The sequence below is a fragment of the Pagrus pagrus genome (assembly GCF_965226575.1).
Source record: "Pagrus pagrus genome assembly, chromosome: 1".
Lineage (NCBI taxonomy): Eukaryota > Metazoa > Chordata > Actinopteri > Spariformes > Sparidae > Pagrus > Pagrus pagrus.
In genome coordinates this window covers 22,449,645-22,474,276 of record NC_140185.1, presented here as the reverse complement: position 1 = coordinate 22,474,276, position 24,632 = coordinate 22,449,645, and the positions used below count along the sequence as shown (strand labels likewise).

Genomic DNA, 24,632 nt, shown 5'->3' with positions numbered 1-24,632 from the left:
TGTGATTCTCTCCCAGCTTCTTTCCTAAAAGCTATCGTAGCAGTCGTTTAAATCATTTTAAATAAAATTCATACAGATTTCTTTGCATTTTACTTCACCTTTATTTACTTTGGGAAGTGGCACATCTCCTGTAGCTCAGATATTTTCCTGGACACAGTTTCTTCTAAATGCATGTCAACACTCAAAGATATATTTCGATTTGGACGTAATTTTCCATTTTCACAGAGGGTCTGGACAGATTCGGTGGGCTGTGAATGAAAATGATTTATGGCTCCCTACGAAAATATGTACGACTTTAATTTCATTGTGTCATCTCTGATTAACCTCAGTGATGATGATGATGATTGAAATGTCCTGTGCCAAAATCCCCCTCTATGGTGCAGTGATAATAAATCCAGGTGTTTGTGTTGGAGGTTGTAACATGGTTTGGATTTCAGAGTGGTGAGTGAAGCCATGAAGGCCATGCTGGAATTTGTTATTGTAAAGAAGTGCAGAAGATCTGTGCAGATTTGCGCAGGTCTCTCAATCAAATTGTCCAGCATAAGGCATTAATTGCAAAGATAAACTCTTTTTAAATACCGGTAAGCATACACAAATATAATAAATATAGGGATTATGGTGTCCTCACAGCTTTTCCAGATATGAACAACGTGATTTCTTTCAAGGAAGATGAAAAGCTCCATTTTTATTTCATTTTAAAATGCTGCAAAGCCAACTTTATGTGAACATCATACCCCGCCACATGCACAAATATGTCAGTACAACGTTCTGTTGCAGCTTCATGATCAGTTAATACAGTTTGTGATGGGAAGTGACTTGTTTACCACAGGCAGTCAAACGGAGGTGTTGATGAAACCGCAAGCTAAATTCAGCTTCAGCAAAGCATTGAGCTGAGGTCTTATCACTTCTGAAAAGCGTTGTGCCATTTTTCAAAAACGTGTGACTTTTAAAGCTACTGTGACGGTCATACACTATTGACGAATTACATATGTAGTTAACATTTTTTTGGAGGGAAAACAACTGAAGGCACTGAGTCAGAAAACATGTCGCTGATGAATCACATGTAGCTTCATTTGATGTTTTAATGCACTCTCTGATGTCATAGCAGTAAGTGAGTTGAAGGAACAGGAGGGTTGTGAAGATTGAGGGACTTTTTGCCCTAAATTTGGCCTTCAAGGTAAACTGTAGCCGTGATCTATCAGACTGTGACAGGTAGAGCTTTGACAGGGCGGCCTGAAGGGTTGCAGCTTCCGGGAGACTGCACTCAGGGCAAAAACATATAAAATATATAATTGAATGTTTACTAAGCTGCTGTTTTATCTTCCCTCTTTGTTGTTTGTCTGCTCTGAATTTCTTGACCTTGGAAGCCTCTCTGTACGGCTCAAAATGCAAACGTTTTAGCCATTCTGCACCACTGTAGATTCACTTACACATCTTGTTAAGAAAGCCAGATGCTCTAAAGTGCTGTCGAATCTGATTGTCTGGGAAGCATGAGAGAAAGAGAGATGCGGCTCGCAGGAGTCTGTCCTCAGCACAGACATGATGTCAACCTGCTGCCTGGCTCTGAGGCTTTAGTACCCAGGAGACACTGCTGACTCCTGCCTCGCATCACACACCAGATATTGAGAAAAGATGAAAGAAGTTGTTGAAAATGTTTCATTTCGGCCAAAACAACATTGTGGTTGTGTCTCTAATTGAAGAGGAATAATGTGAATTGTGAATTGAAAGTGAGGATTTTAAGACAAAACCCTGGTTGGTGTTGAAGTTTTGTCCAAGTTGCAGTTACAGGGTTACAACTTGAAGTAAAAATACTCATTGTTTATTAAGTGACTATATTCAAATGACATACAGCAACAAGTCAAAGGTGTTATATGTACACTGTTTGGGTCAGAGGGCATCTTGCTATGTTTTATTATTGAATAAGGTTTGTGACCTTTAAGTCAGCAGACGTGGAGTAAAACATTACAGGATAATAATGAGACACTTCTGTGACCTTTGGTGAACAGTGAAAAGGGCAGAGAGAGAAGAACGAGAGCTGACCAGTGAGGCAGTCTGTGAAATCAAAGTCTGGAGTCTCTTTATGCTCTGATGGGAGATGAGAGGGGAGGCAGAAGTTTGTGCTTTACTGAACTGACGTGTTACATTTTATAGTCTGTGTGTTAGATTCTGCAGCTGTGACACGCCCGTCTGGTCACATTTCTCAAGACAGTTGTTTATGAGCGCTCATTTGTGCCGGACACGTAGACCTGATGACTATTTTGTAGAAAGGCTAATCCTGTAACGTCATTTATTACATACGTTTTTCGAAAAGGAAGTCTCAAATAAGATCTTAACAGTCTTCACAGTCTCAAGGTGGGCACCCAAAATAAGCATCACCAATTCAGTATCCGCCCTGTGAGATATGGTCACACTCTTCACTTCTGTTCCTGAGTTACAACTTATGCCGTTGAATAATAGCCAGAAAGTGTGGATTTTTTGTTTTTGCAGAACATCATGATGTCAGAGTGAAGTTGACCTTTGACCTCTTTGATATAAACTGTCTTCAATCTGCCATTTTAGACATTTGTGAAACATTTTGTCCTTATCATCGTATGAATTCTCGGGTTTTGTGACAGTGACCTTGAGTTTTGACCTTTGACCAATAAAGTCATGTATATTATTGAAATTGAAAAGAAATGCTGTATAATGAAATTAAATAATGATTGTGTGAGTACTCAGATTCACTGCATGAGTATGCTTCAATAGCCAGTGTGTTAATTAAACCAGTGATGTGTTTTATCATAGAAAGATATATCATACATCCCCATGTACCTGTACCTGTGTTTCTGATGGCCTCACACTAATTATATTAAATGAGACTCAACAAAACCTCCTTTTCAGTCTGTTTCATATGGATTTGAAATCAACGTCGTGCACATTATTTGCCTCGCTCAATGTTTATCTTGCGGCCTGGAGGGCTGTAATAGAATTACAGTTTGCAGCAGGGTATACAATTTCAAACCTTTTCACTTCTGGACTAAATTAATTAGCTTGTTTGCCCCCTCTGAGCAATCATGCACCACAGTAATTACAGTAATCATTGTTGCATAGATTGACTAAACTGGCACCATGCTGTGTTCATCGCCTCTCGGCAAGAAAGCTTTGTAGCAGTTTTATTTACTGTGTTGAGCTCTTCATTTGTATTAATGTCCATCAGTTTTCATTCTATTCACAGCAAATATTACTTTTACTTTTATTTAAGACATATTTTCGCTTATTTGTGTGGCGACTATTTATTCCAGAAAATATGTCTATTTTGACTTCAGCCTGGTAGTTTGGTGAATAATTGTGTTTCTATACCAAGCACTCTGTAGCTGAGAGCGCACTCAGCATTTTAAATGTTTACGTTGTGACTTACAACAGCTGAATGTTTACAGTGAGCACATGTGGTTTTCTTTACCACCAAAGTTTTTACTTTTATTGACTACAAAAGTCTCATATAACAGGATCTCTGGGACTCTGCTGCAGCTAATTTACTGTCTCTTTTGGCATCCTTCTTGTTTATTTTGGCAAAAGTCCTACCATGTTTCTCATCAGTTTTCTACAGTAGGTCAGAGAAGAAGTATTCTATAAAGTGTTTAAAACTTTTCATAGCCTCTGTAGTCAGATGAGTTGATATATGATGTGCTGCTGCGTTTGATTCCTACATCCACCTTTGCTGTGTCAGAGTGGAAGCAGCAGATGTATCCTGGAGGAGCCTGTGAACTGAGCAGATGGATTTGTGGTGCTGTACAACATCACTGACCGAATGTCCTTCCCCTGCACGAAAAGCATCCTGCAACAGATCAAAGAAGCCCGGGAGGAGAGCTGTAAGGGGGGAGTGACTGCAGTCTGCTGGGAATGAGGCCGAGCTGACGGATTTATTTTGATGAACTAATGAGTCCCATTCCTGAGGTGATTATCAAGGTAAAGATCAGTGTGGTATGATGAAAGTTAAGGAATACTGTCCAATATACAGTTCATATTGTATATGCATATAAGAAATTGTACTCCAATGCTACATTGGATGAACTGTGGCAGCTGGGGATGACAAAAGCCCGACCACGTCAAGTTCTTTGAATTGTGCATTTATTTTCCCAACATACTGTGTGAAAGTTTTAAACAGTTATGGAGAACACTTAAAATGACTTCTTCTCAAGCTGATACCAACAATAAACAAGCAAAATAGCTTGGATACAGTGTCTAAAACACTCACAGTTTATATATTATATAGAAAGATAAATTAATCATGCTGAAGAACTGATTTTAAGGGCAAATAAAATTACATATAAGTTTTATTTTATGCTTTTCATCTGTAATCAGTGAATAGTTGTCACACATCAATCTAAAAAAGGATGGACACAAACATTTAAACATTCACAGTAGTTTGTAAGCATGCAGAACAATAATAAAAAGAGAATATGTTTGTATGCTCCTGTTAATAAGTTTGTCTTACCAGCAAGCGGCATTGTTTTTGCTATGTTTACAGTTATTTTGTGTATCTTACAAACATCCATTTTGTAAATCGCAGTCTGTAGAATTATGGTATAAAATAAGCTTTAATTTCTTAATGTAAGAGAAAACTGAAAAGCTGCCTCCAGCAGACCTTCTGAAATTTAAAAGTTGGGTGGACACACTTGCTAGGCGCAGTTGAATGTCATGCCAAGATTAAAGTTCAGGCTGCCCAAATGAGATTTAAGGTTAAACATTTACAGAGGCCCCCCCCCCCCCCCCCCCATCACTCTAAATTGCATGCAAACTGCTCCATTTTATCCTAAATGGAGCTGGAGCCAAACTGGCTTTCAGTAGATTTTACTTTCATCCCAGCCTGTTGGGAAAAGGAGCTGTATGATAAAAAATAAACTACATAACATTATAACAAAATCCAAACAAATAGATGATAAATGTAATTTCACAGAGCTAAAAGAAAACCAAAGAAAACTCAACACATGAGTTCAGAGAAGAAATGGTTCACAAAGAGATTAAAATTGTGGGGGAACGGGTCTGTGTGAGATCATGTCAAATGATTAAGTCTATTTTCTTTTTATTTAATTGGTAATCTGTGATCACAGTCTGTAAGAGTATCATAATGTTATTTCTAAAACAGATAATTGTGGTTAAAGAATCCAGACTACCAACCCCCTGCAGTTTTGTCCACTAGATGGAGACTAAGGACCGAGAAAAATCCAGGCAGCCACAGGGAAAAACTGCCTCCCCATCCACTTGTAAGAGCTTATGCTTATTGTACAAGATGAAATTCAAGTCATGTCGTGTCTTACCTTGAAGTTAAGGTCTGCTTTAGGTTGGTGGACACCCACGAGCCACCAGGGGCGCTGGAAGACCCTCGGAGGAGAAGCCCTGCTCGTTCAGAGGAGGTTTGTCCCTCCTCGCTTCCCCTAATCACTCGCCAAAAAAGTTTTTGTGTGAAAACCAACCTGCGGAATGAAAATGAGCTGTTCGAGGAGGTAGGAAACTTTGACTGACTTTTCTAACAGGAGCGACAACATTAAACCCAAGTCACCTCCACGTGTGTGTCGTTTTAGACGTGTTTTTCTGTCCGTAGTTCACAGAAATCGTCCGCCCAACTGCTTCATGTTCCGTTGCCATGACAACGCGTACCACGGGGAGAGCTATCTAACAGTTTAAGCTAGCGTTAGCTAAAAATACGATCAGTCTTCATGCTTTTTCTGCGCTATTTCTGGTTTTAACACGAGAAGGGTTCACTTATTTTGTTTGTAACGTCACAAGACGGTCAATGGAAGAGTGACGCTTAAATAACTGTCTCTACCTGTATTTGAATATTTCAGGCTTCATAATTAATTAGCTAGTAATCTCTACAAATTATTAGCATTAGCTTGCTTGTGTAAATTCAGTTAGCTGACTAAATAAGAGTTATGCTAACGTATGTTTTATGATGAAATGCAAGGCTCAATGTTTCAAATTAACCAGCTCCCATGTGCTAATTAATTAACACTAACTGCAAACACATCTGGAACATTACAGAGCACCAAAATGTCCTCACTGATCCATACAAATTAACCAACCTCATTAGTTTAAGTCACTGCTAGCTTAGCTGCAGCAGTGAAAAAACGTTTAAAGCACATTATATTTCAGCCAGGACTGAAAAACAGAACTTTCTGAGTCATTTAAATCCTCAGCTGTCGCCATTTGTCATACTTTGAATTCTGTTGTGGTCATAAAGGTTAGGTTTTGCTCCATCTTTTGTTCTTACTGGTAAAAAACACATTTTTAGTGATAGAGCGTCAACATTATCAGCCTGGCAGTTGGACAATGAATGATTTATAACTGAAGGTGTGGACATCTGTGTACACTGATATGAATGTGCTGAGTTCTCTCCGGGTTGTCATTGAAATGAATTTGATTTGTTCTTGTTTCTGCTATGGCCTACATTTTTCTAGATGTCTGCCCTCCCAGCTTCCCAAGGCTGAGCCCAGCAAGGGCAGAGATTAGCCTTAACCAGGATTAAACCAATGAGAAAATTTGAATTTGTTGGCCCTTATCTCCTAGCAACATGTGGAGTGCTCTGAGCAAATGGCAGAATTTGATCTTTTGCTTCCTTTTGGCAAAGCATGTTTTCCTGCCAATAGACACTTATCAAACATGACCATTGGAGACAGAGGGAATTCTTGGAGGGGCCTTTAAATGATTTGTTTACAGGGACACTACATGCATTACTTGTTTGAGTGTAGGAGCAGCAACCCTGAAGTACCTCCTCTCTGCCCCGCAGTCCATCAGCTGTCAGATAGACTATATTTTCACCTCTCTTTAGCAAGTCCGTTGTATGCTTTAATGGCTTAATGTTGATGTGTTCTTGGTATATTACATTTAGACCAGAAGCTTTGATAATCTCCCTGCATAATATTAGGATTCACCTCATAACTTAGTAGATGGGCTCTATATTTGCATTCTAAACATGCAATTTCTTGCCTCATCAGGTAATGTAATCCCACGCTTCATTAGGACTGTGAAGTTTATCATTTGTCATCAAAGCCAAGCTGTCAATAAATGATTAAGTTTCACATGAGGAAAATGTAATATTTGGGCTCAAGCAAAACGAATAGCAGTTTACATTTTAATTGCAGTGACTAAGATTCTGTTTTTTGTTTGATTTCCAGCTGTACTGTATTTTAGTGGCTGCTTGTTACAGCTAGAGGCACTGCCAATAGAGAGCTGCTTAAGCCTAATTTATTCTGCGAGTTATGCCCTTAAAGAAAGCAAACTTCTAAAAGCCCTGTACAATAATTAAAATGTGTAATATCTCGACAGACTGGTTGCGATTGAAAAGTGACTGAAGATTTAAAGTAACTGTGGTTTCAGGAACAAATGCCATTGCTTTCTGGGACACACTGCTGCTCTTAAAAAACAGCATTAGGGCTGCAAATAACAATTATTTCCATCATTGATTTATTTGTTGATTATTTTAACATTAATCAATTAACTGTGAAGTTTATAAAATGCCAGAAAATGTCATTTGCCAGAACCCAAAGGGATGTCTTCACATATCTCATTTAGCCAGAACAACAGTCCACAACTCAAAGATGTTTTATTTCCATGTATAAAAAGAGAGAAACATTTATTATTATTATTATTATTATTATTATTATTATTATTATTTACTGAAACAATTACCTAAATGACCACATGTCCAAGTCAGAGGAATTTGCTTTCAGTACAGCACTGTGACAAGACTCAGTTCTGCAGCTTTGTTCATTGACAGGCATCAATATCACATATCACACGATCAATAATAAACATGATTTACAAGGTAGGCAAACAATGGCCAGTATTTAAGTGCATTAGAAGGGTATGTTTTAGTTAGGAGGCCAAAATCCTCGATTAATTGGCAAATTGTTCGGTTGTAGCATATTGACGGATACCAGTTCATACTTACAGGTGCACTTTAAAACTGCTAGATCAGCAGCAGCAGCACATGCCAGTAAGGTTGGGACAATGTTAGATTTTATCACTTATTGCAATCAGTTGATTGTGGTGAATTAACATTATTGGGATAATGGTAATGTAATGTAATCATTAATATCCTCATATGAGTGACTTGAAAAGGCTGTTTAGCTTGATAAGGTGCAGTCCTAGACTGATTTCTTGATCAGTTTTGAAATATCACAAGATGTGTGTCCTGTTTGTGATACAATAAAAATATTTGATTCTTTCAGCACGCTGTGATGATTATCAGGAAAATATCATAAATCACAATTATTTTGGCAAGCATAATCGTGACAGGAAATTCTCCTTACGTCGCATGCCTCTATGACAGTAAACAGAAGTTACCATTTATACAATATTGTCAGTATTTAGCTTATCTTGTTCAACAGTTTTATAGTGCGGGAGTTAAAGAGCATTGCAGCCTCTAAGGGCCAGAAGCAGTCTTATTGACATTAAGGGTGGGAGAAGGAGTATATATGCATTACCTCAAGTTAATGAAAGACAAGAAGGTTTAAGGGAAGAAAAGTTACACAGGATCGAAGTCATCCGCTGTATGTCCATGCTCCCTTTGTTCCAAAGTGACATTGATTTTGTGTGCTTAGTCATTAGACATTATCTACCTCACTCCCTGTCATTAGGCGCTATGTATACATATTCACTCAGGAATATAAATAAACAGAAATACCTGTCTGACAGAATGATGGAGAGATGAGGCATGTATGGGCTTGACTTTTGATGAACCGTCAGCTCCTAATTACTTCCTGCTGAAACAAGAGACGAGGCCAACTCAATGTAAAAGGTGGGACACAGCAAGCGTGTCCTTGGTGTTGGGGTGTGTACTGATGTTTGCTCATTTTTCAGCATGTCTGTGTGTGAACAAAGACCATTAATTTGTGCCTTCTGCTACAACTGAATCATTATAGGACCTATTTAATTATTCTATGTAGTTATTCTTGGGTCATTGCTCCACATACGTACAGATGGGCTGTAACTCTGAGAAAAACAAGTCAATAAAAGGAGAATAAGCAGACTACACTTGGCCTTTCAAGGATGTTTTGAACTTTCACATGTTAGTGCTCACCTGAATAGACATTTTAACCTTAATGGAAGGCATTTTAGGTGCACAGGTGGCACAGGGGCACAACTCTTACCCACCATCGCTGAGAGGTTTAAATCCTAATTTTTATTTCCAGCAATTTGGTCATGCAACAGACGCAATTGGCTATATTTGCGCATGTCCTTGTCACTGCATTAGCGATTCTTGAGTGTTGAGTGTTTGCTGTTATAGTCTACCCTCTTAGTGATGTTTCCAGCAGGTTGGCAACAAGAATTGGTTGCTTTTGTCAGCGGCATTCATGATTCACAAGAGATTTTTTTTTTAACTTTGCAGTAGAGGAAGAGGTACTGTGCATAGCTGTATTGATCAGGGCTCTAATGCGAGTGCATCTGGGCTCAAGTCTGATGATTTCTTCAGGGTTAATTTTCCCCCTGAAGCCCTGCAAGTCCTCAGTTTGAGTTTGTGGTTGTGTTATGAAGTAAAAAAAACAAACAAACAAGTCACCTATTTTGTGTTTTGACCTGTAGTTTGATGTAATTTTAGAAACACAGGTGTAGATATTACAGATAACCCCAGGCTTAAGGCAATTCAAGACCTGTGCCTGTTTGTGACCCTTTTTAAGGTCAGACTTCTCACCCTAACCTGACCCTGATATCCTATTTCCTTTGTTTCGGAGATCTGGGGCACCTTTGTCTTGGAGACACCTGAGGTGCACAGGACCCTCCTCCTCCTCCTCCAGTCACTTCAAGTCCCAAATGATACACTCATCACATCGCTCTGTCTTCCTCAAATGAGCTATGATTGAGGTGATTGGAATTTCCAGAGGCTGTCACAATCGTTTTGATTGGAAAATAGACAGGAGATAATGGGAGAGACAGGCCTGTTATGAGGCCCCTGCCAAGGCTAAAATAATGCGTCAGAGTGAGGAGGTTAAAGACACCGCTTCCTTGTTAATAATTAATTGCTGTGCATGTGGTGGATCCACTTCATCGCTCCCAGTCATCACTTGATAACTGCTTTACATTTAATTTGGCTTTACAGACTGTTTTCCAAGCTGGGTAAATTGTGCTTAAAGTTATTATCTGTTCAGACAGAGACGGCAGTGTGGAGCTAGATGAGAGTAAGTAAAGATGCTGAAATTCTGTATACTACCTCTTGCAGTATGGACTTTTTAAATGAACATGAGCTAACCTTAAAATAATGTATTTGATACTGGTAATATAAGCTTCAATTATACATAGTTATTATTACATTTTTACATTTCTTGCTTTGTATATATTTCCTGATTATTATTATTACATTAATATTTATATATTTATATTAGGCTAATAAAACTTTTTTATATACTAGCAGTGATGAGTGCTTGTGTTAGAGAATATTTGTTTTGTCTTGTAATTGGTAATATTATAATTTGAAATACTGACAGTTTGGAAACAATAGTGTTAATTTGGTATCCTGAATGTTTCTGGAAAGACATTATCTTCTCAGTGCTGAAACAATTACTCATGACTGCACTCATCCTAGGGCTGGGCAGTATATTGATATTATCATTATTGTGATTTGATACAATCGTCTTAGATTTTGCTGATCTTTTTATCGTGATATGCCTTCTCCTGGATTTAAAGGCTGCATTACACTTAAGTTATTGTTATGACCTTATCAGACTGTTTTAATACTTGCCACTTAGTCATTATATCCACATTAGTTTAGATTTTTTTTCATCAAAAATGTCTCTATCAATACCAAAGTATTTGGTCAAAATGTTGTGATATTTGATTTTGTCCCCCAGTCCTTTTGAGAAGATTTCAAAATATGTATTGTGTATTGCGATACAGCCTAAAAATATTGCAGTATAAATCCAAGGACATATCACTCAGCCCTATTTCATCCACAACTAGAATGGCTCTCAGTAGAGCGCATACCTCCATCAAGGCCCAGCCTTAACCCCTAATTCAGTCAAGCCTATTCTAATAACAAACACCACCAATAACTGCTTAATCATAATTTAAGCTCACCAGATCTGTAACAGCCAACCATTAGGACAACAGAACAATTCAGATGCAATCACACTCTCCATTGTGTTGTGGAAGAATAATAGTTAATAAAAAACATTAACAAAGTTACACTACAAACATTATCTCAGCTACACATCTGTGGTACTTGCAGTTTTCTATCCCATTTTGTTGCTGTGAAGCAGCTGAAAAAATCTACCCTCTATGAAAACACATTTAAATCGGCTAGATCCAGGTTTTTTATTTGGATCTGCAAAACAAATAGTAGTCACTATTGATTGATACCAGCCACCTAAATATGCCAGATTTTTTTTGGGCAGGATCCATGCATTATTATATTATAAGTAAGTGTGAAAATATGCCTGAATCGGTCCCTTTATCTGGATCCACACCAAAAGTTAATGAGGTGTATTCTGGGCCGAGACCCATCCTCCATCCAAGTTTCTGTGGAAATCAACCAACTAACCAAGCAACAAATGGGCACGTGTGAAAACATAACCTCCTTGCCGGAGGTAATAATAACAGTATTGGAAAAAATAATCTCACAGATTTTTTGATTAAAATAACTAATTGATTAGTCAAAGATTTGCAGTTATTATTTGTCGACCAAGAATGTCTTTTGTCACGGACAGCCCTATTATCCCATGGCTTGACAAGGAATTCCAGAGAGATAATGACCGCCCTCTCCTTCCATTTCCAGATGACACAAGCAGATGTTAGTGGATTTGGCATGAGCATGGTGTCCCCGCGGACCAGCAGGGACACACAGGAGAGGAATGCGCCTTTAATACGCCTGAACGATGATGCTGACCTCAGGGTATGGAGAGCTTCTATGAATGATTCCACTACAGTCCTGGGTTGTGCTATGGGGCCACCACTGACAAAGCCACACATACTCACAGGTGACCTCTATAGTATGCTCTATCTGCAGGAGAAGAGGATCAAACTTCACTGTGCTGCTGTATAGCCCCCTTCATTGGGGAATTTGAGTGCTCCCTTTGCCAAATCCGAAGCAGCCAGTGCTCAGCCTTGCATGCACACAGATAATGATCAAGTTAATTAGACCTGAGATTGAACGAACTGCAGCAGCAACTTAATCATTTGTAACTTGATTAGAAATACTATATTGTGCACCTCCAGAGACCTGAAAACTTTCTGTTTTTTCAGAGATCTTGAAATTAGGATGTTCTCCAGACTTCAGGACTTGAGCAAAGACGTAATGTCTTTGTAATCCAAAACAGTGAAATCATCCAGAACACAAGCTCATGGGAAATCCTCTGCTCTCTCTGACTGACACTGATCAGGTATAGATTACATGTGTATTAATGCTTCCTTTCTCATGCCCATAGGAAATATATACATTTGGAAAGAAATTGGGTCAAGGTAGCTTTGGAGTTGTTTATGAAGCCACCCACATTGCGACACAGACAAAATGGGCTATTAAGGAGGTTTGCAGACCAGCGGTGAGTGCATTTGGCATCCCACTGGGAGGCCTGTTTTTTAATGTGTTGCACTAATAATAGAGTTTAATGTTTGGAGAGAGGTAAACGGCCATAACCACCCTGAAATTCCTCAAGTTGTGATTTTACTCTCTGTCAATTTAGGCAGGAAGTTCGAAAGTCAAAATGCTGGGGCAAGAAATAAACATTCTCAGACAAGTGAATCATGCTCACATAATACATCTCCAGGAAGTCTACGACACGCCTAAGGTGAGCACTCCTGTCCTTTTAAGTAACAATCTCAAAGCAAGCTTAATCAAGCGAGTGGGTTATGTGTAATGTACGTGACATGTAATCTCCTATAATGATAAGCACACACAAATTGACTGTATGGTGAGATGCGTTTTCTCTGCTTGTTTCTAGATGACTTACTTGGTTACTGAGCTGTGCGTTGGAGGTGAACTGAAGCAGCTGTTGCAGCAGAAAAAGTTCTTTACAGAGGACGAGACGAGGCATATCATCTCAAGCTTAGCTGATGCTGTTGTTTACCTTCACAAAAGAGGTAATGTTATTCTACAGATTGACATTTGGATAGTATTAAAAATCATCTCAAAACTGGACGGAAATCTAGTTTTTGATGATCTCAACTGATTGGAGTCTTGAAGATGCGAGTGATGCAGATGTGTTCACTACACCCTGACATCATTGATAGATGTGCTTACAGGTGTGACCACACCCAGATGTGGTAACTGTTGCAACATGAATCTTATAACCAAATGACAAGTAAAAAAATACAATTTTCAGCTTGATGTTAACTTATTTTATGTACTTTACACTCTTGCTCTAATTAAACTATTGTGCGGAACAAGCACTGACAATTTTGCCCTCATACGGACTGTTAAGAATAAAGTGTGCTTCCGTTAAAGGATAAGTTCAGCCAAAAACAAAAATTCAGTCATTGTCTACTCCCCCACATGCCAATTTTGTAGTCTACAAAACATTTCTGGAGCTTCACAGCGACACAGTGTTGCAGCATTCTCCGAAAACAACTGAAATAGATGATGATTTGTTTTAAAAATTATAAAACGACAGACAAAAATGACTCCATACAGCTCATCTGGTGTAATCCAAGTCTCTGGAGGGCCCAAGATCACAAAGTGATTTGAAAAGACATTATTTACACCCTTTTTAAAGCTGAAATCTTCACTGTAGCTGCTAAGCTAACTGAAGTGGGTGCACAAGGTTGACCGCGTGACAAGGCATAAATAACCATTTCCAATCAATTTGGGATCTCAGGGTTTCCAGAGACTTAGATTATGCCGAACAAGCTGTATGAAGCCTTTTCATCTTTTTTTCCCCAGTTGTTTTTTAAACATTTTAAAACAAGTCTCCATCTACTTCAGTTGTTTAGGAGAATGCTGCAACGCTGTTTTGCAGTGAAGCTCCATAAATGTTTTCTGGGCTTTCCATCGACATGGGGGTGAGTAGATAGTAGTGACTAAATAGTGCTAAAAAGCCATTATAATACCAAAATGTTGTTGCAAGGATGTGATAAATTTGCCATTACTGCTCTCAGTCATTATAGAATGAGGCTCATGTTGATTAAAGAGTAATATAAAAGAAAAAACATAGTAAACATTTTAATTAAATCTAAATGCTTTATTTGGAAATGACGTTTCCACTTCAATGCTGAGATCTGTGGTTAGAGGTAATTTAGGACATTGCCTAGTAATGAGGCATCGTTACATGTGGCTAATGACTAATTTACAACAGGCTAGGGAGCAATACTGATTAATAGGTGTGCTTTCACATGGAAAGTCCCTCTGTGCTGGTTTTGCTCACCTCTGTAGAGACCAGTGATACTAATGAGATAGCCAGAAACATTCTTGTCAAATGGCTAATCATGAAAGTCTCTCAGCTTAAATTTGTTTGGGTTTTCTCAGATTGTTGCTGTCCTTTGTCAGCCTCAGCTGCTTCAGGTATTAGTCTTAGCTGTGTTAGGCTCAGCTGTGCTTTGAGCTTTTATTTGTTAAAACAGGATACATTATACATGTTATTATTAAACTGCAGCTCCAATTGTTTTATCTGTATTTAATTAACTTTCAGGAATGTAAAACTACTGAGTATATTTTAAAATAGGTAATTGTTATTTGAATTATGTATTGTTATAAAATAAAGACATTTATGAATATGAATTTGAGAGTACAGGTGCCAGAAATTGGTTAAATAAAGGGTATAATGAACAGAAAATATGGATGAAAAAATGGATGAAGGAAAAAGGAACATTTTCATTCGTGTTTGTTTTGTGCACACCAGTCGGTCTTACTTACCTTTCACACACCATCAGCACTGTTGCATTTTATAATTGCTTGCTTCAAACAGTGCAGCGAAAAGGACTGCCCAGGGCAATTGTATTTTTCCTCCTACCTTTTCTCACTCCACCAAGTTTTGTTAACGAGGCCCTTCAGCCTGGCCTGCTGTTAGAGAGGTAAACAGATCACTGTGTTAGTGTGCGCAAAACATACTGTAGTTTATTCTGGTGACTGACATTAGCAAATCATCTTGCTCTGATCGCAGACTTTATTCATTTTCTCCAGTACGCCGACTCTGACCCTAATTCTTTTCTTTCTTTTTATTTAAGACAAGAACTTTTTGGACTTGTGTTTCTGTATACAATATTCAATATTCACCCTCTTTTAAGCTTTGTTTTGGTCTCCACCAACTTGGAAGCCCAAATATATGACTCCTCTCTTCTAAATATTCGACTGCGGCGTGACAGTTGTCTGTCTGCAGTATGGTGCTTTGTATATACAGTGGGTTTATCTGAGCTTTTCTTGCGTGTGGATGAGATTGTTGTGTGTGAATCAAAATCTCAGGCCATTAAACCAAAACGGTGTGATAATTCAGTGGTTTCATCAATATGAGCAACCCCCTTTTTAGACATTTGATCAATTGTTAACATTGATACTAATACTGATTACAACAGCTATTTCTGTAAATATAATTGTATATACTGTATATAATTGTCAATTCAAACGTTTTTTCCCTCGTGTCTTGCAGACATTGTGCACCGGGACTTGAAACTTGAGAACATTCTTGTGAAAGATTCTCTTGATGAGGACGATAATGGCAAGATTAATATCAAGGTAAGATGGTGAGACAAACCGTGAAAAGTTCCATCGCTGCTTCTTATCCATTCTCTGTCAGACTGGCTACAAGCTTCTGATGGGCACTTTTTCCTCGCCTGCTATCTCCTCTATATTTAGTAAAGGCTTTAAACGCTACCTCATTACGACAGACTCCCTCTGGTCTTCCTTTAAAGTACACCTTTACAAAGAGAGACTCAACTGTATCTTTAAACAATTTACCAGCTGAGCACAGCATGTTGCGTGCATTGACAATGCGCCAGCTAAGGCAGATACCTGGTGTGTGAGCTGAAACAAGTCTAGACCACTGCATGAATGTCCCTGTCTCTCTCTGTTTTTCTTTGTCTGACACCCACATATACAAATACCCACATACTGTACATGTTGGTAGAAAGTTTTGTCATGTAACTGCGGAAAATGCTTTCACTTTTAGTTAATTAATTTTTCACTTTTGTAATAATGTGACAGCCTCAATAGTTATGTTGCTATTCATGTAAATCAGAATAAGAGGTTCATTGTTTGTGCTCACGCTGTGGCCTTGTTTTCCTAACAAAAGCACCTTTAACAATGAATTCATTATTTTTTCTAAATCATGTTTATTTGTATCACCCTTTTCTTAAGTGCTATTCTCTACCTAGGTAACAGACTTTGGATTATCGGTGCAGACAGGCGGTGTAGGCATTGGGAACATGATGACAGAGGCCTGCGGGACTCTAATCTATATGGGTATGACACCTGTATCTCCCACACAGATGACCACAGGAATAGAGGTCTGAGTTTGAATGAGTGGTGTAGCAGCATGCCTCTCCATTAGCCCCATTCACACTGCCCTTTCAGTGCGGGAATCGTGCGCCTATTCTCCGCATCGTCGTCTATGTGAAAGTTTCAGATGCGGCAAGGGGGGGAAGTTTTGCTTTCCTTAAAGTTCTTTGCTTTCCAGGATGCATGGTGGGTCAGGATCTCAATCACAACACATTATAACAGCATCCATATGATTATAAACAGTCAGCAGGTACTGTACATGTTTAGATTTACAGGTGGACACCGGGGGAAACATGTTGGGAAAAAAAACACACGTGTCAACGTCATGATCTAGACCGTCACGCCTCTTTTGGATCTGCAGCGCCGGCGTGCTGTATAAATGACACAGTGGTGCGGCTTTATGCCGGAGCTGCTTGGTTCAGTGTGAACAAACAAACAAAGGCGAAGAAATGGCGAGCCTTCGCTGCGCCGACAATGCGGAGTCTCTGTGTGAAAAGGGCTATTGTCACAGTATCGTTTCGGTTCAACCACTCGGGGGTTGCTCAAGTTGGAACTGTTTAAATTTTACACATAGCAGTTTTTAGGTTTTAAGCAATGAGTGTATTACAATTTTAGCATGTGAACTGTGTATTTCACATCTACACTCATTAATATGAATGGAGTCTTTGATCAGTAGTGGTGCTATGAAGCAGTTTTTTGAGCCGGTCCCTGTTTCGTTTGTATCTTATGCTCTACTAGCATGCACACATTACTGCCAAGTGCAGAGTGAAGTCATAACAATGCGTAGTACAAGACGTCCCTTGGTTTCATGTTGTTCCACTGACAGACAGTTTGGTTCGGGGTAACTGCCAAAACATGTAGCAACATGCAGGAAAAGCTAGCCAGCCAATGTTAACATTGGTAGAAACACTGCAGGCTCAAAGTATTTAAGAAATTGGCTTTGTGACTGGTGTATGAAAAAAAGGTCTGTGGGTAACACAAGCTTAAGATATTTTCACGTTTTGTTCTCAGACATAAAGTACGTCAGTAAATATCCCACACATGAATTAAAAAAATGTTTACGTGTCCTAAAAAAGGTGGTTGCTAACAAGTGGCTTAATGAGGCTACAGATGCTGTTTGGGACATTAAACATCATTACACCGAACACGGAGAACCATCTACTCACTCATCTACTGTCCGTCTTTACAGGCTGTGATGTTGAAGTCATGCAAATGCGATGTGGACGTGTGTAGCCTAATTTTAGCTTTTTACATCTGAAGGCTTGTGTAGCCATGTACCTTTGAATGTATTGACTCTACCGCCATTTTGTAGCCATCTTTACGGGCCACAATCGGTAACTCTGCAGCCTAATAATAGGAATGACAGGCGAAATATAACATTTACAGCTCTTTATTTTGCTAACAATCTGACAGTGAATTTGGCAGAAGCATACAGTATCAGGCGCAGCTGTTTCAATAAAAACAATACAAGACAGGCTCGTATAGCCTTGTAAATTATGTTTAAAAATGCAACCAATAAACCTGTAAACTATGAGTTCTTACATAGAAACGATAAAAGCACAACTAGATGAAAGTACATGGGCTTAAACTTGCATTTCACTGTGTTGCTCTTTTCCTTTTTGCCCAAAAATTCAGAATAATGGGAATATTTCTATGAAGTTAATGCTGTCCTCTCTGCCATCTCGCCACATTGACTTAGCTAGCTACACATGCGCACTGACACAACTGTAGGTTTACCTTCCACTGCCACGCAGAAACAGAAACAGAAACAGAAACAGGAACAGTGCAAATGCAAAAAGTAATCTGAGAACACTAACGGATTACTTTGTAACAAGTTACCCCCGACACTGACTGCCACCAGCTGTGGATATGTATGTACCACCCTCTGTATCACATGGCTACTGTGCTGCTGTGCATTTGTGCGCTGATACAATGATGAAAACTTGCTCAGTAGCACCACTAGTGGTCAAAAAGTGGTTTTAATTAGTGTTTTTAAGCCCCAAATTTCATACGAAGAAAGACTCACATTTGTGTGTGAATTTCAGCACCTGAAATGATGAGCGGTGGTGGTTACAGCCAGTGGTGCGATGTGTGGAGCATAGGAGTTGTTATGTACATGTTGTAAGTAAACACACAGATATTATATTTACATATGCACTCATACGCACTGTGACCACATGTGTCTGAGCTGTGTGTCCCCACAGGCTGTGTGGGGAGTCCCCGTTTGTGTCCAAAACGAAGGAAAACCTACTTGAGGAGATTATGAACAAAGAAGTCAAATTTACTCGGAGCATCTGGGCCACAATCAGTGATGCAGGTGATGTCTAATTATAAATAAATAATACATGTAATCCTGCAAAAAATGGAGTGAATATTTTCTCATTGAGAAACAGTACAGGATGCATTCACGCAGTTTTGTTCCTAACAAACTCACCAACTGGTTTGAGTCTTTCTCAACAGCAAAAAATGTATTGACTTGCCTTCTGAAGGTGGACCCCGCCTACCGCATGTCTCCTAATCAACTCCTAGAGAACCCCTGGATCACAGTGAGTCACTGATTGCTCCAGCTGCATTCATACACTTTACCAAATGATTCACATAAGGAGCTCTTATGAGGTGCTTTGTCCAACAGGGCGCTACTAATGTTCCTGCTATACCGTCCAATGTGCTAGAGATGATGCGTCACCACCTGGAACAGGAAAAGAGTAAGACAACAATGAAGACTTATCTTAATTTAAATTAATTGACAACACTGTGCAAGTGATAATCAACTGAGAAACAGAGAGCGAGAGGAGGGATTGAAGGAGAGAGTGAGATGAACCAAAGCCACAAGAGCTTACTCGATGTTGTTATTTAAAATCATCCACAATAGGAGGAGAGACTCTGGAGGACTTGTCCCTCACCTCCTCTGATGACACACTGGAGCCACCCCCGGTCCCTGGGGCAGCCTCAACAACCGCCAGCAACTGCAGCAGCCAGGCGAAGCTCATTCCTAAAAAAAACAGCAACTTCTCCACACCAGCCACATCCACCAAGCAGGTGCTGTTTTACCACAGATCTAAAACGAGCTGACCTCATCCGGCGATGTGTTGATTTGTTATTCAGGTGTATAAATCTATATGGCTCCCAAATAATTTAAAAGATGTCAAACTTCTACTCATCTATTTGAGCACTGTTGCATTTGCTTACACATCATTTACCTCATGTGGTAATTATCTTGTTTTTTTCTGAGGCTATCTCATTAAGTAGATAACTCTAAGTTTTTAGCCATTATTCATCATGGTTATGATATTTTTTTAGGAAACAACTCACTTAGGTAGGGATGATTCGTGGTGCTGAATAAACCATAATTACCATATCATCTACATCATAAATACATGTTGGTTATTACCCAGGCTTCTATTAGACTTTGAAAAGGGTACTTTGGGGTACCCCAAACTCAGAAACTCAATAAAGCTCCAACATGGAGTTAAAAACGCAAAAAATATGTTGCACATGCTACTGTACAGAATTTAACATTTTCTGATCTGTCATGTCAATATCCACTCGATAAGACAAAAGACAAACACTAGGTGCTGGACTGAAGCAAAAGTCAAAAATACAAAAACAGAGTCTGCACACTAGATAATGCTCTCATGAACATTTATTATCTCCACATGTGAAGAAGGGCTTGAACCGAAAATGTCACATGTGGAGGTAATAAATGTTCATAGGTTTGTTATCTAGTGTGTAGACGTTTGTTGTATTTTTAATATCCATGTGGTAATCATGATTGTGTATCTCACGTTGTTCTAGAAGGAGCTTCAAAACAAAAGAGAGTTTTCCTTTAAAGTAAACTACCTCTCTATAGGTCAGCCCTTATCTATTATGTATGGTCATGGGATCCAGGTATTGATCTCTCATCTTTCTTCTTTGGGTTATCCTTGTATCTTGGAATAAGACTAAAGAGAGAGGCAGTCTCCAGCAGTACAAGCGCAAAAATAGCTTTAAAACCCCGGGAATGCCTCAACCTCCCACCACACAGATTTATTGAATGTCCTAAAACGTAACCTTTTCAGTTCAACCCTAATTAATACTTTTATTTACAGGATTTAATTACATTTCCAGCAGCGCTTGATTCATCCTAGTTTTTCATTTTATAATTGTTGACCAGACAAACTACAAATATCTACTGCTGCACATTTTGAATTTTAAACACACATTTTCTTATTAGACTGCTTTGCGTTTTCATATCATCACTCACACTGCCTTTCATATTCAATCACCACTAGATGGTGCCAGATTTACCTATTACAGAAGATGGAAATAAAGGTGTAGCCATGCAGCTGTTTTAAATGAATGCGATAGTTAATTCTGTTATGTAAGATGAATAATATGAATCTTATCCCTGCAGGCTCATGCTGGTCTGAAACCCTCCACACAGCCGACTGCGAAGCAACGCAGGCCTTGGGACAAGAGGGATGTCAGCACAGGACAGAAACCAGCCCCTGACATTAGGAAAGCTGGCAACCAGAGACCATCTACTTCCAGTAAAAGTAGGACTGTCCCTCGCAAACCGGCGGCTGGCTCTAACACTAGTGCAGCTTTAGAATAAGAAATAAAAACAAGCCATATCACTGGAGAGAGTGAGTGGGTGGGAAGAAGACAAGAGAGAAAAACTAAAGTAGAGAGGGACTTTTTTTTATATACACTATATTTAATGTAATTCTGTGATTCAACAGTGATGTGAATTAAACTACTGTGAATAGCGCAACCTCAACGCTGATGACCAGAGAATAAGCAGCGACAGCGATGTCAAATAAATGGGCCTCATATGCAAGTGTGAAATAGCACAAGAAGTCCAAAACCTCTGCAGCTGACGGTGCAGCCTCAGCTGTGCCTCGTGCCAAAGGAAAGGGCCTCCCGGTCTGAGGGGGCCAGACCTGCTGGACAAATGCTCACTGTTTCACAGCCAGCTGTGTGATAATGTCCGGCAGCCCAAATACAGACTCATACTTTTTTATAGTAGCCAGCAAACACATATTGAATGAGTTTGTCAGATATTAGAGGTGACATCAGATTGAGGGTTTTATTAAAAAGTTTGAGATTTGAAAAAGATTTGAGCACAGCACAGCTCTTTTTTTTTTATTATACTGTTGTTTAGTAATGTACTTACTAACTAGCAGCATGTCATCTCATTATTAAACTAATGTCTTTATTTATATACACTGTGAATGCATTCCTTTTCGGTATATGGAAGTAATAGTCACTGAAATCACTTAAATGTTTATTACATTAGGAATAAGTAATTATTGGCTAGAGATCATCAGGGATGTAATAATCTGGGTAGAGAATATTTTCAACATCTAAACAGACACATTTGTAAAAAGAAAGGTACAAACTGATTCCCACAAAAAATTAAATCAGCCTTTTTTAGATATATGTGATTACACCTCGAATCTGTCCTTAAGTTAATAATATTAGTTTATTTTTGAAGAATATTATTTAAAGGGTGCCAAATATTTTTTATAATTACATGCTAGACTGAGGACGGAGAACACTCATAAAGAGTGCAGGATATTTTCCTTGATATCATTTCACAACACCAAAGTTAGCATTAGGGATTTTCTTTCTTCCCGTCCTGACCTCTCAATTCCAAAACGCCCTATATGCAGTGACTGCACCCACTCAGTGTCAAAACAGAAAGACTGTCACACAGGCTGGTTACGCTCCATCTGAATGCAGAGGATTGGGACCGAGGGCAGCCACGGGTCTAATCTCGTTTGGAGGCCATTGAAAGCAGTAGGAGCTACTTTGAGGGCACTGCCATTCAAGCACAGGTTTTTTCCGCTGTAGAGAGAATAATCCCCAGCATAGATACAACATTAAAGTAGCCAAGCATAACACACAGAGGCTGAATTTCAAATCCACCCATTTGCATCTCGAAGTGAATGAGTGCCAACAATGGGGCTCCGTGTTCCTGCACAGGCTCTGTGTTTTAGCGTGTATGCGTAAATGTAGTGTGTGTTTGTTGAAGGTTTTCCTACATTTCAGGGAAGAGGTAATTGTCTTTAAAGTGTGGACACAGTATGTTAACCTTTATCAAAGTCTGTCCAGGTAGATCTTGGGTGATGTGAGTAGAGTGCAAAACTGTCATTGGTTAGATGTATTTTTAATTGAACAGACAGTTTAGAATGAACAAATGGTACGTGAATTATCTTTGATTCAAGCTGCTTGCCAAAAAAGACTGCAACATTACTGACACACCATACGCCTTCGGTTTACTCAGACTGGTATAAACAGCAGATGGAGCTGTAGTGAGTTGCTGAATCCATTTCCTGGAGTTAATCTGACAGGAGAGTGCTATCCCTAAAGCTTACTACCTAGTTTTGTGCATGAAGATGTGTAATTAGAATTGATTGCTTGAGTCACTGCCCATTAAAAATGTGATGTCCATGTAATGTGTCACTAATTAATATGTTGTATGGTTACATCTTGATGGTCCTTTCAAACTAAGTAAACGGTTAAGACGTGCGTCTTTTTTGGGTGCTGTCTTGTTCTTAAAATGTGATTTTGTTAGTCGATAATTTGTGAAATAAAAAACAAAAACAATGAGCGATGGTTCGTCTAGTTAGTTACAGCTCTTTTCCCTTTAGACTACTGTGCTGGAAGGCTGTTGAGGCAACCTCTTGTATGGCTAATTTTTGTCAGAAGAGGAGATGGGATTTCAGCATATGGCGCTCATTGTCTTGATTAATTAAAGGGAAACAAAAGGGGGGGAAAAAATCTTAAAATTGATTTATGCCAGCAGAATATGACCTACAGCAAACTGTACGTGCCTCAAGGTGGAACAGATTTAAAGAGACTGAAACGCATCAAGAAAATATGGAAGAATCAGTGTCTTCATGTATGATGACAGCAGGTTCAGATGCTGTTAAAACACTGTCAGTTTGTATTGCTGCAAGCCAGCAGGAGCCTCCAGTTTTACTTTTACTCCTTTGGCCAAAACAACAGAGAAAAGAGGTGGGAGGAAGGGAGGGAGGGGGGCAGGAACAAGAGCGGCTGTATGGTGGATAGGTTAGGGGCGTGAATTTGGGACAAAGCATGGAGGCAAAGGAAATTAGAAAATTCGTCGGGATGGAACAAGGGATGCGCCCCCTGCCCCCCCCACAGACCCTCCCCCCCTTTTTCCTCCAGCAGCGCTCCTGACAGATGGAAGTAAGGGTGGGTGGGTTGACGGGCTGGAGGGATTAAAACTCTGCAGCCCCATTTTGGAGCCTGAAGAGAGCGTCACTCCTGCAAAGGTGGGGCGCAGAGAGGCACTTGTGGCGAGAGTCGCGGGGCGTGTGAAGTGGGTGCACGCGGGCTAATGTCAAAAGAGGCAAGGATGCTTCCCCCTTGCTCTGCCCCCCCTCTGCTCCATCCACCTTTATCCATTGAGGAGCGTGGAGGGAGCTGCTAGGACTAGGGGAGGGGGGGGGTGCATCTCAATAACCTTAATAGAGCTCCCTTTAATTAATCAGCTCATCTGCAGAGGCCCGATACCTGCAGCTGAACCCCCCCCCCCCCACCCACAAACACACACACACATACATACACACACATACCCCTCCATCCTCACCCCAAACACAACATCCTCACACCGCTGCTGTGACATTGTGGTAATGAGGTAACACAGCTACAATGTCATGGAAATGTTGCAGAGACGTTATCTGTGGGAGCTCATCACACATGCTGATGTTCCTGATCCCCTTCAATGTTTAGGTTGTGTGTGGAGATTCATGTGTGTGTTCATGAATGCTGCTGCACCAGTGTGTCCCCTCCAAAAAAAATAAAAAATAACAGATACATATGGCCAAATGGCAGGAGGAAACCATGATGCCTCTATTTACCACAGAAGAAGAGAGGGAGGGGAACCCCACTCAAGTACACATTTGAAACAGATGGCAATTTCAAAGCAAGCCTCATCAATCTTTGTTGACACTACCCCTTTTTTAAACTACTCTTATTTGGGATATTTGCAATTATAATACATACTGTAAGCTCATTTGAATATCAAATTAATTACTGAACACACTGGAGTAAATACCTCTTTTATAACTCCTTGTTAAAAGTGAAAAGTTCTTGACTACGGTTGGATGGCGTGTTAATTTACAGTGATATCTAATCCCAAGTTACTTCACATAAAAGGCATTACTATACATATTTTAATGGGGAGGTGGTTGTTTTCCAAGCAATTTTCTGCTAGAGTACATTT

At 39.5% G+C, this 24,632-nt stretch overlaps 1 protein-coding gene and 1 long non-coding RNA gene across 3 annotated transcripts; one reads left to right on the top strand and one right to left on the bottom strand.

Annotated features, from left to right (window-relative positions):
- Positions 1 to 3,343: 3,343 nt before the first annotated feature.
- On the bottom strand, positions 3,344 to 6,576 carry LOC311260531. Its single transcript, XR_014623035.1, has 3 exons — positions 5,540 to 6,576; positions 5,298 to 5,453; positions 3,344 to 3,814 (listed from the first exon to the last, which is right to left on the bottom strand). It is a non-coding gene; the product is annotated as an uncharacterized lncRNA (long non-coding RNA).
- Positions 5,314 to 21,599, top strand: stk33 (serine/threonine kinase 33). 2 transcript variants are annotated; one of them, XM_084358407.1, is made up of 13 exons: positions 5,314 to 5,393; positions 11,750 to 11,866; positions 12,399 to 12,512; positions 12,654 to 12,758; positions 12,912 to 13,050; positions 15,549 to 15,634; positions 16,273 to 16,360; positions 18,442 to 18,517; positions 18,601 to 18,713; positions 18,857 to 18,942; positions 19,029 to 19,101; positions 19,269 to 19,435; positions 20,790 to 21,599. In XM_084358407.1, exons 2-13 carry the CDS (start codon positions 11,750 to 11,752, stop codon positions 20,988 to 20,990), a joined length of 1,365 nt encoding a protein of 454 aa, XP_084214533.1. In that variant the 5' UTR covers positions 5,314 to 5,393; the 3' UTR covers positions 20,991 to 21,599. The 2 variants fall into 2 exon arrangements, with proteins under 2 accessions (XP_084214533.1, XP_084214532.1); XM_084358406.1 differs by lacking the exon at positions 5,314 to 5,393 and adding an exon at positions 5,399 to 5,483.
- The last annotated feature ends 3,033 nt before the right edge of the window (positions 21,600 to 24,632 follow it).

Coding starts and splice junctions, on each gene's coding strand:
- stk33 (XM_084358407.1), top strand. CDS start 11,750: ATGACACAAGCAGATGTTAGTGGATTTGGCATGAGCATGGTGTCCCCG. Junction 12,513..12,653: donor AGGAGGTTTGCAGACCAGCG/GTGAGTGCATTT, acceptor CTGTCAATTTAG/GCAGGAAGTTCGAAAGTCAA. Junction 16,361..18,441: donor CGGGACTCTAATCTATATGG/GTATGACACCTG, acceptor TGTGAATTTCAG/CACCTGAAATGATGAGCGGT.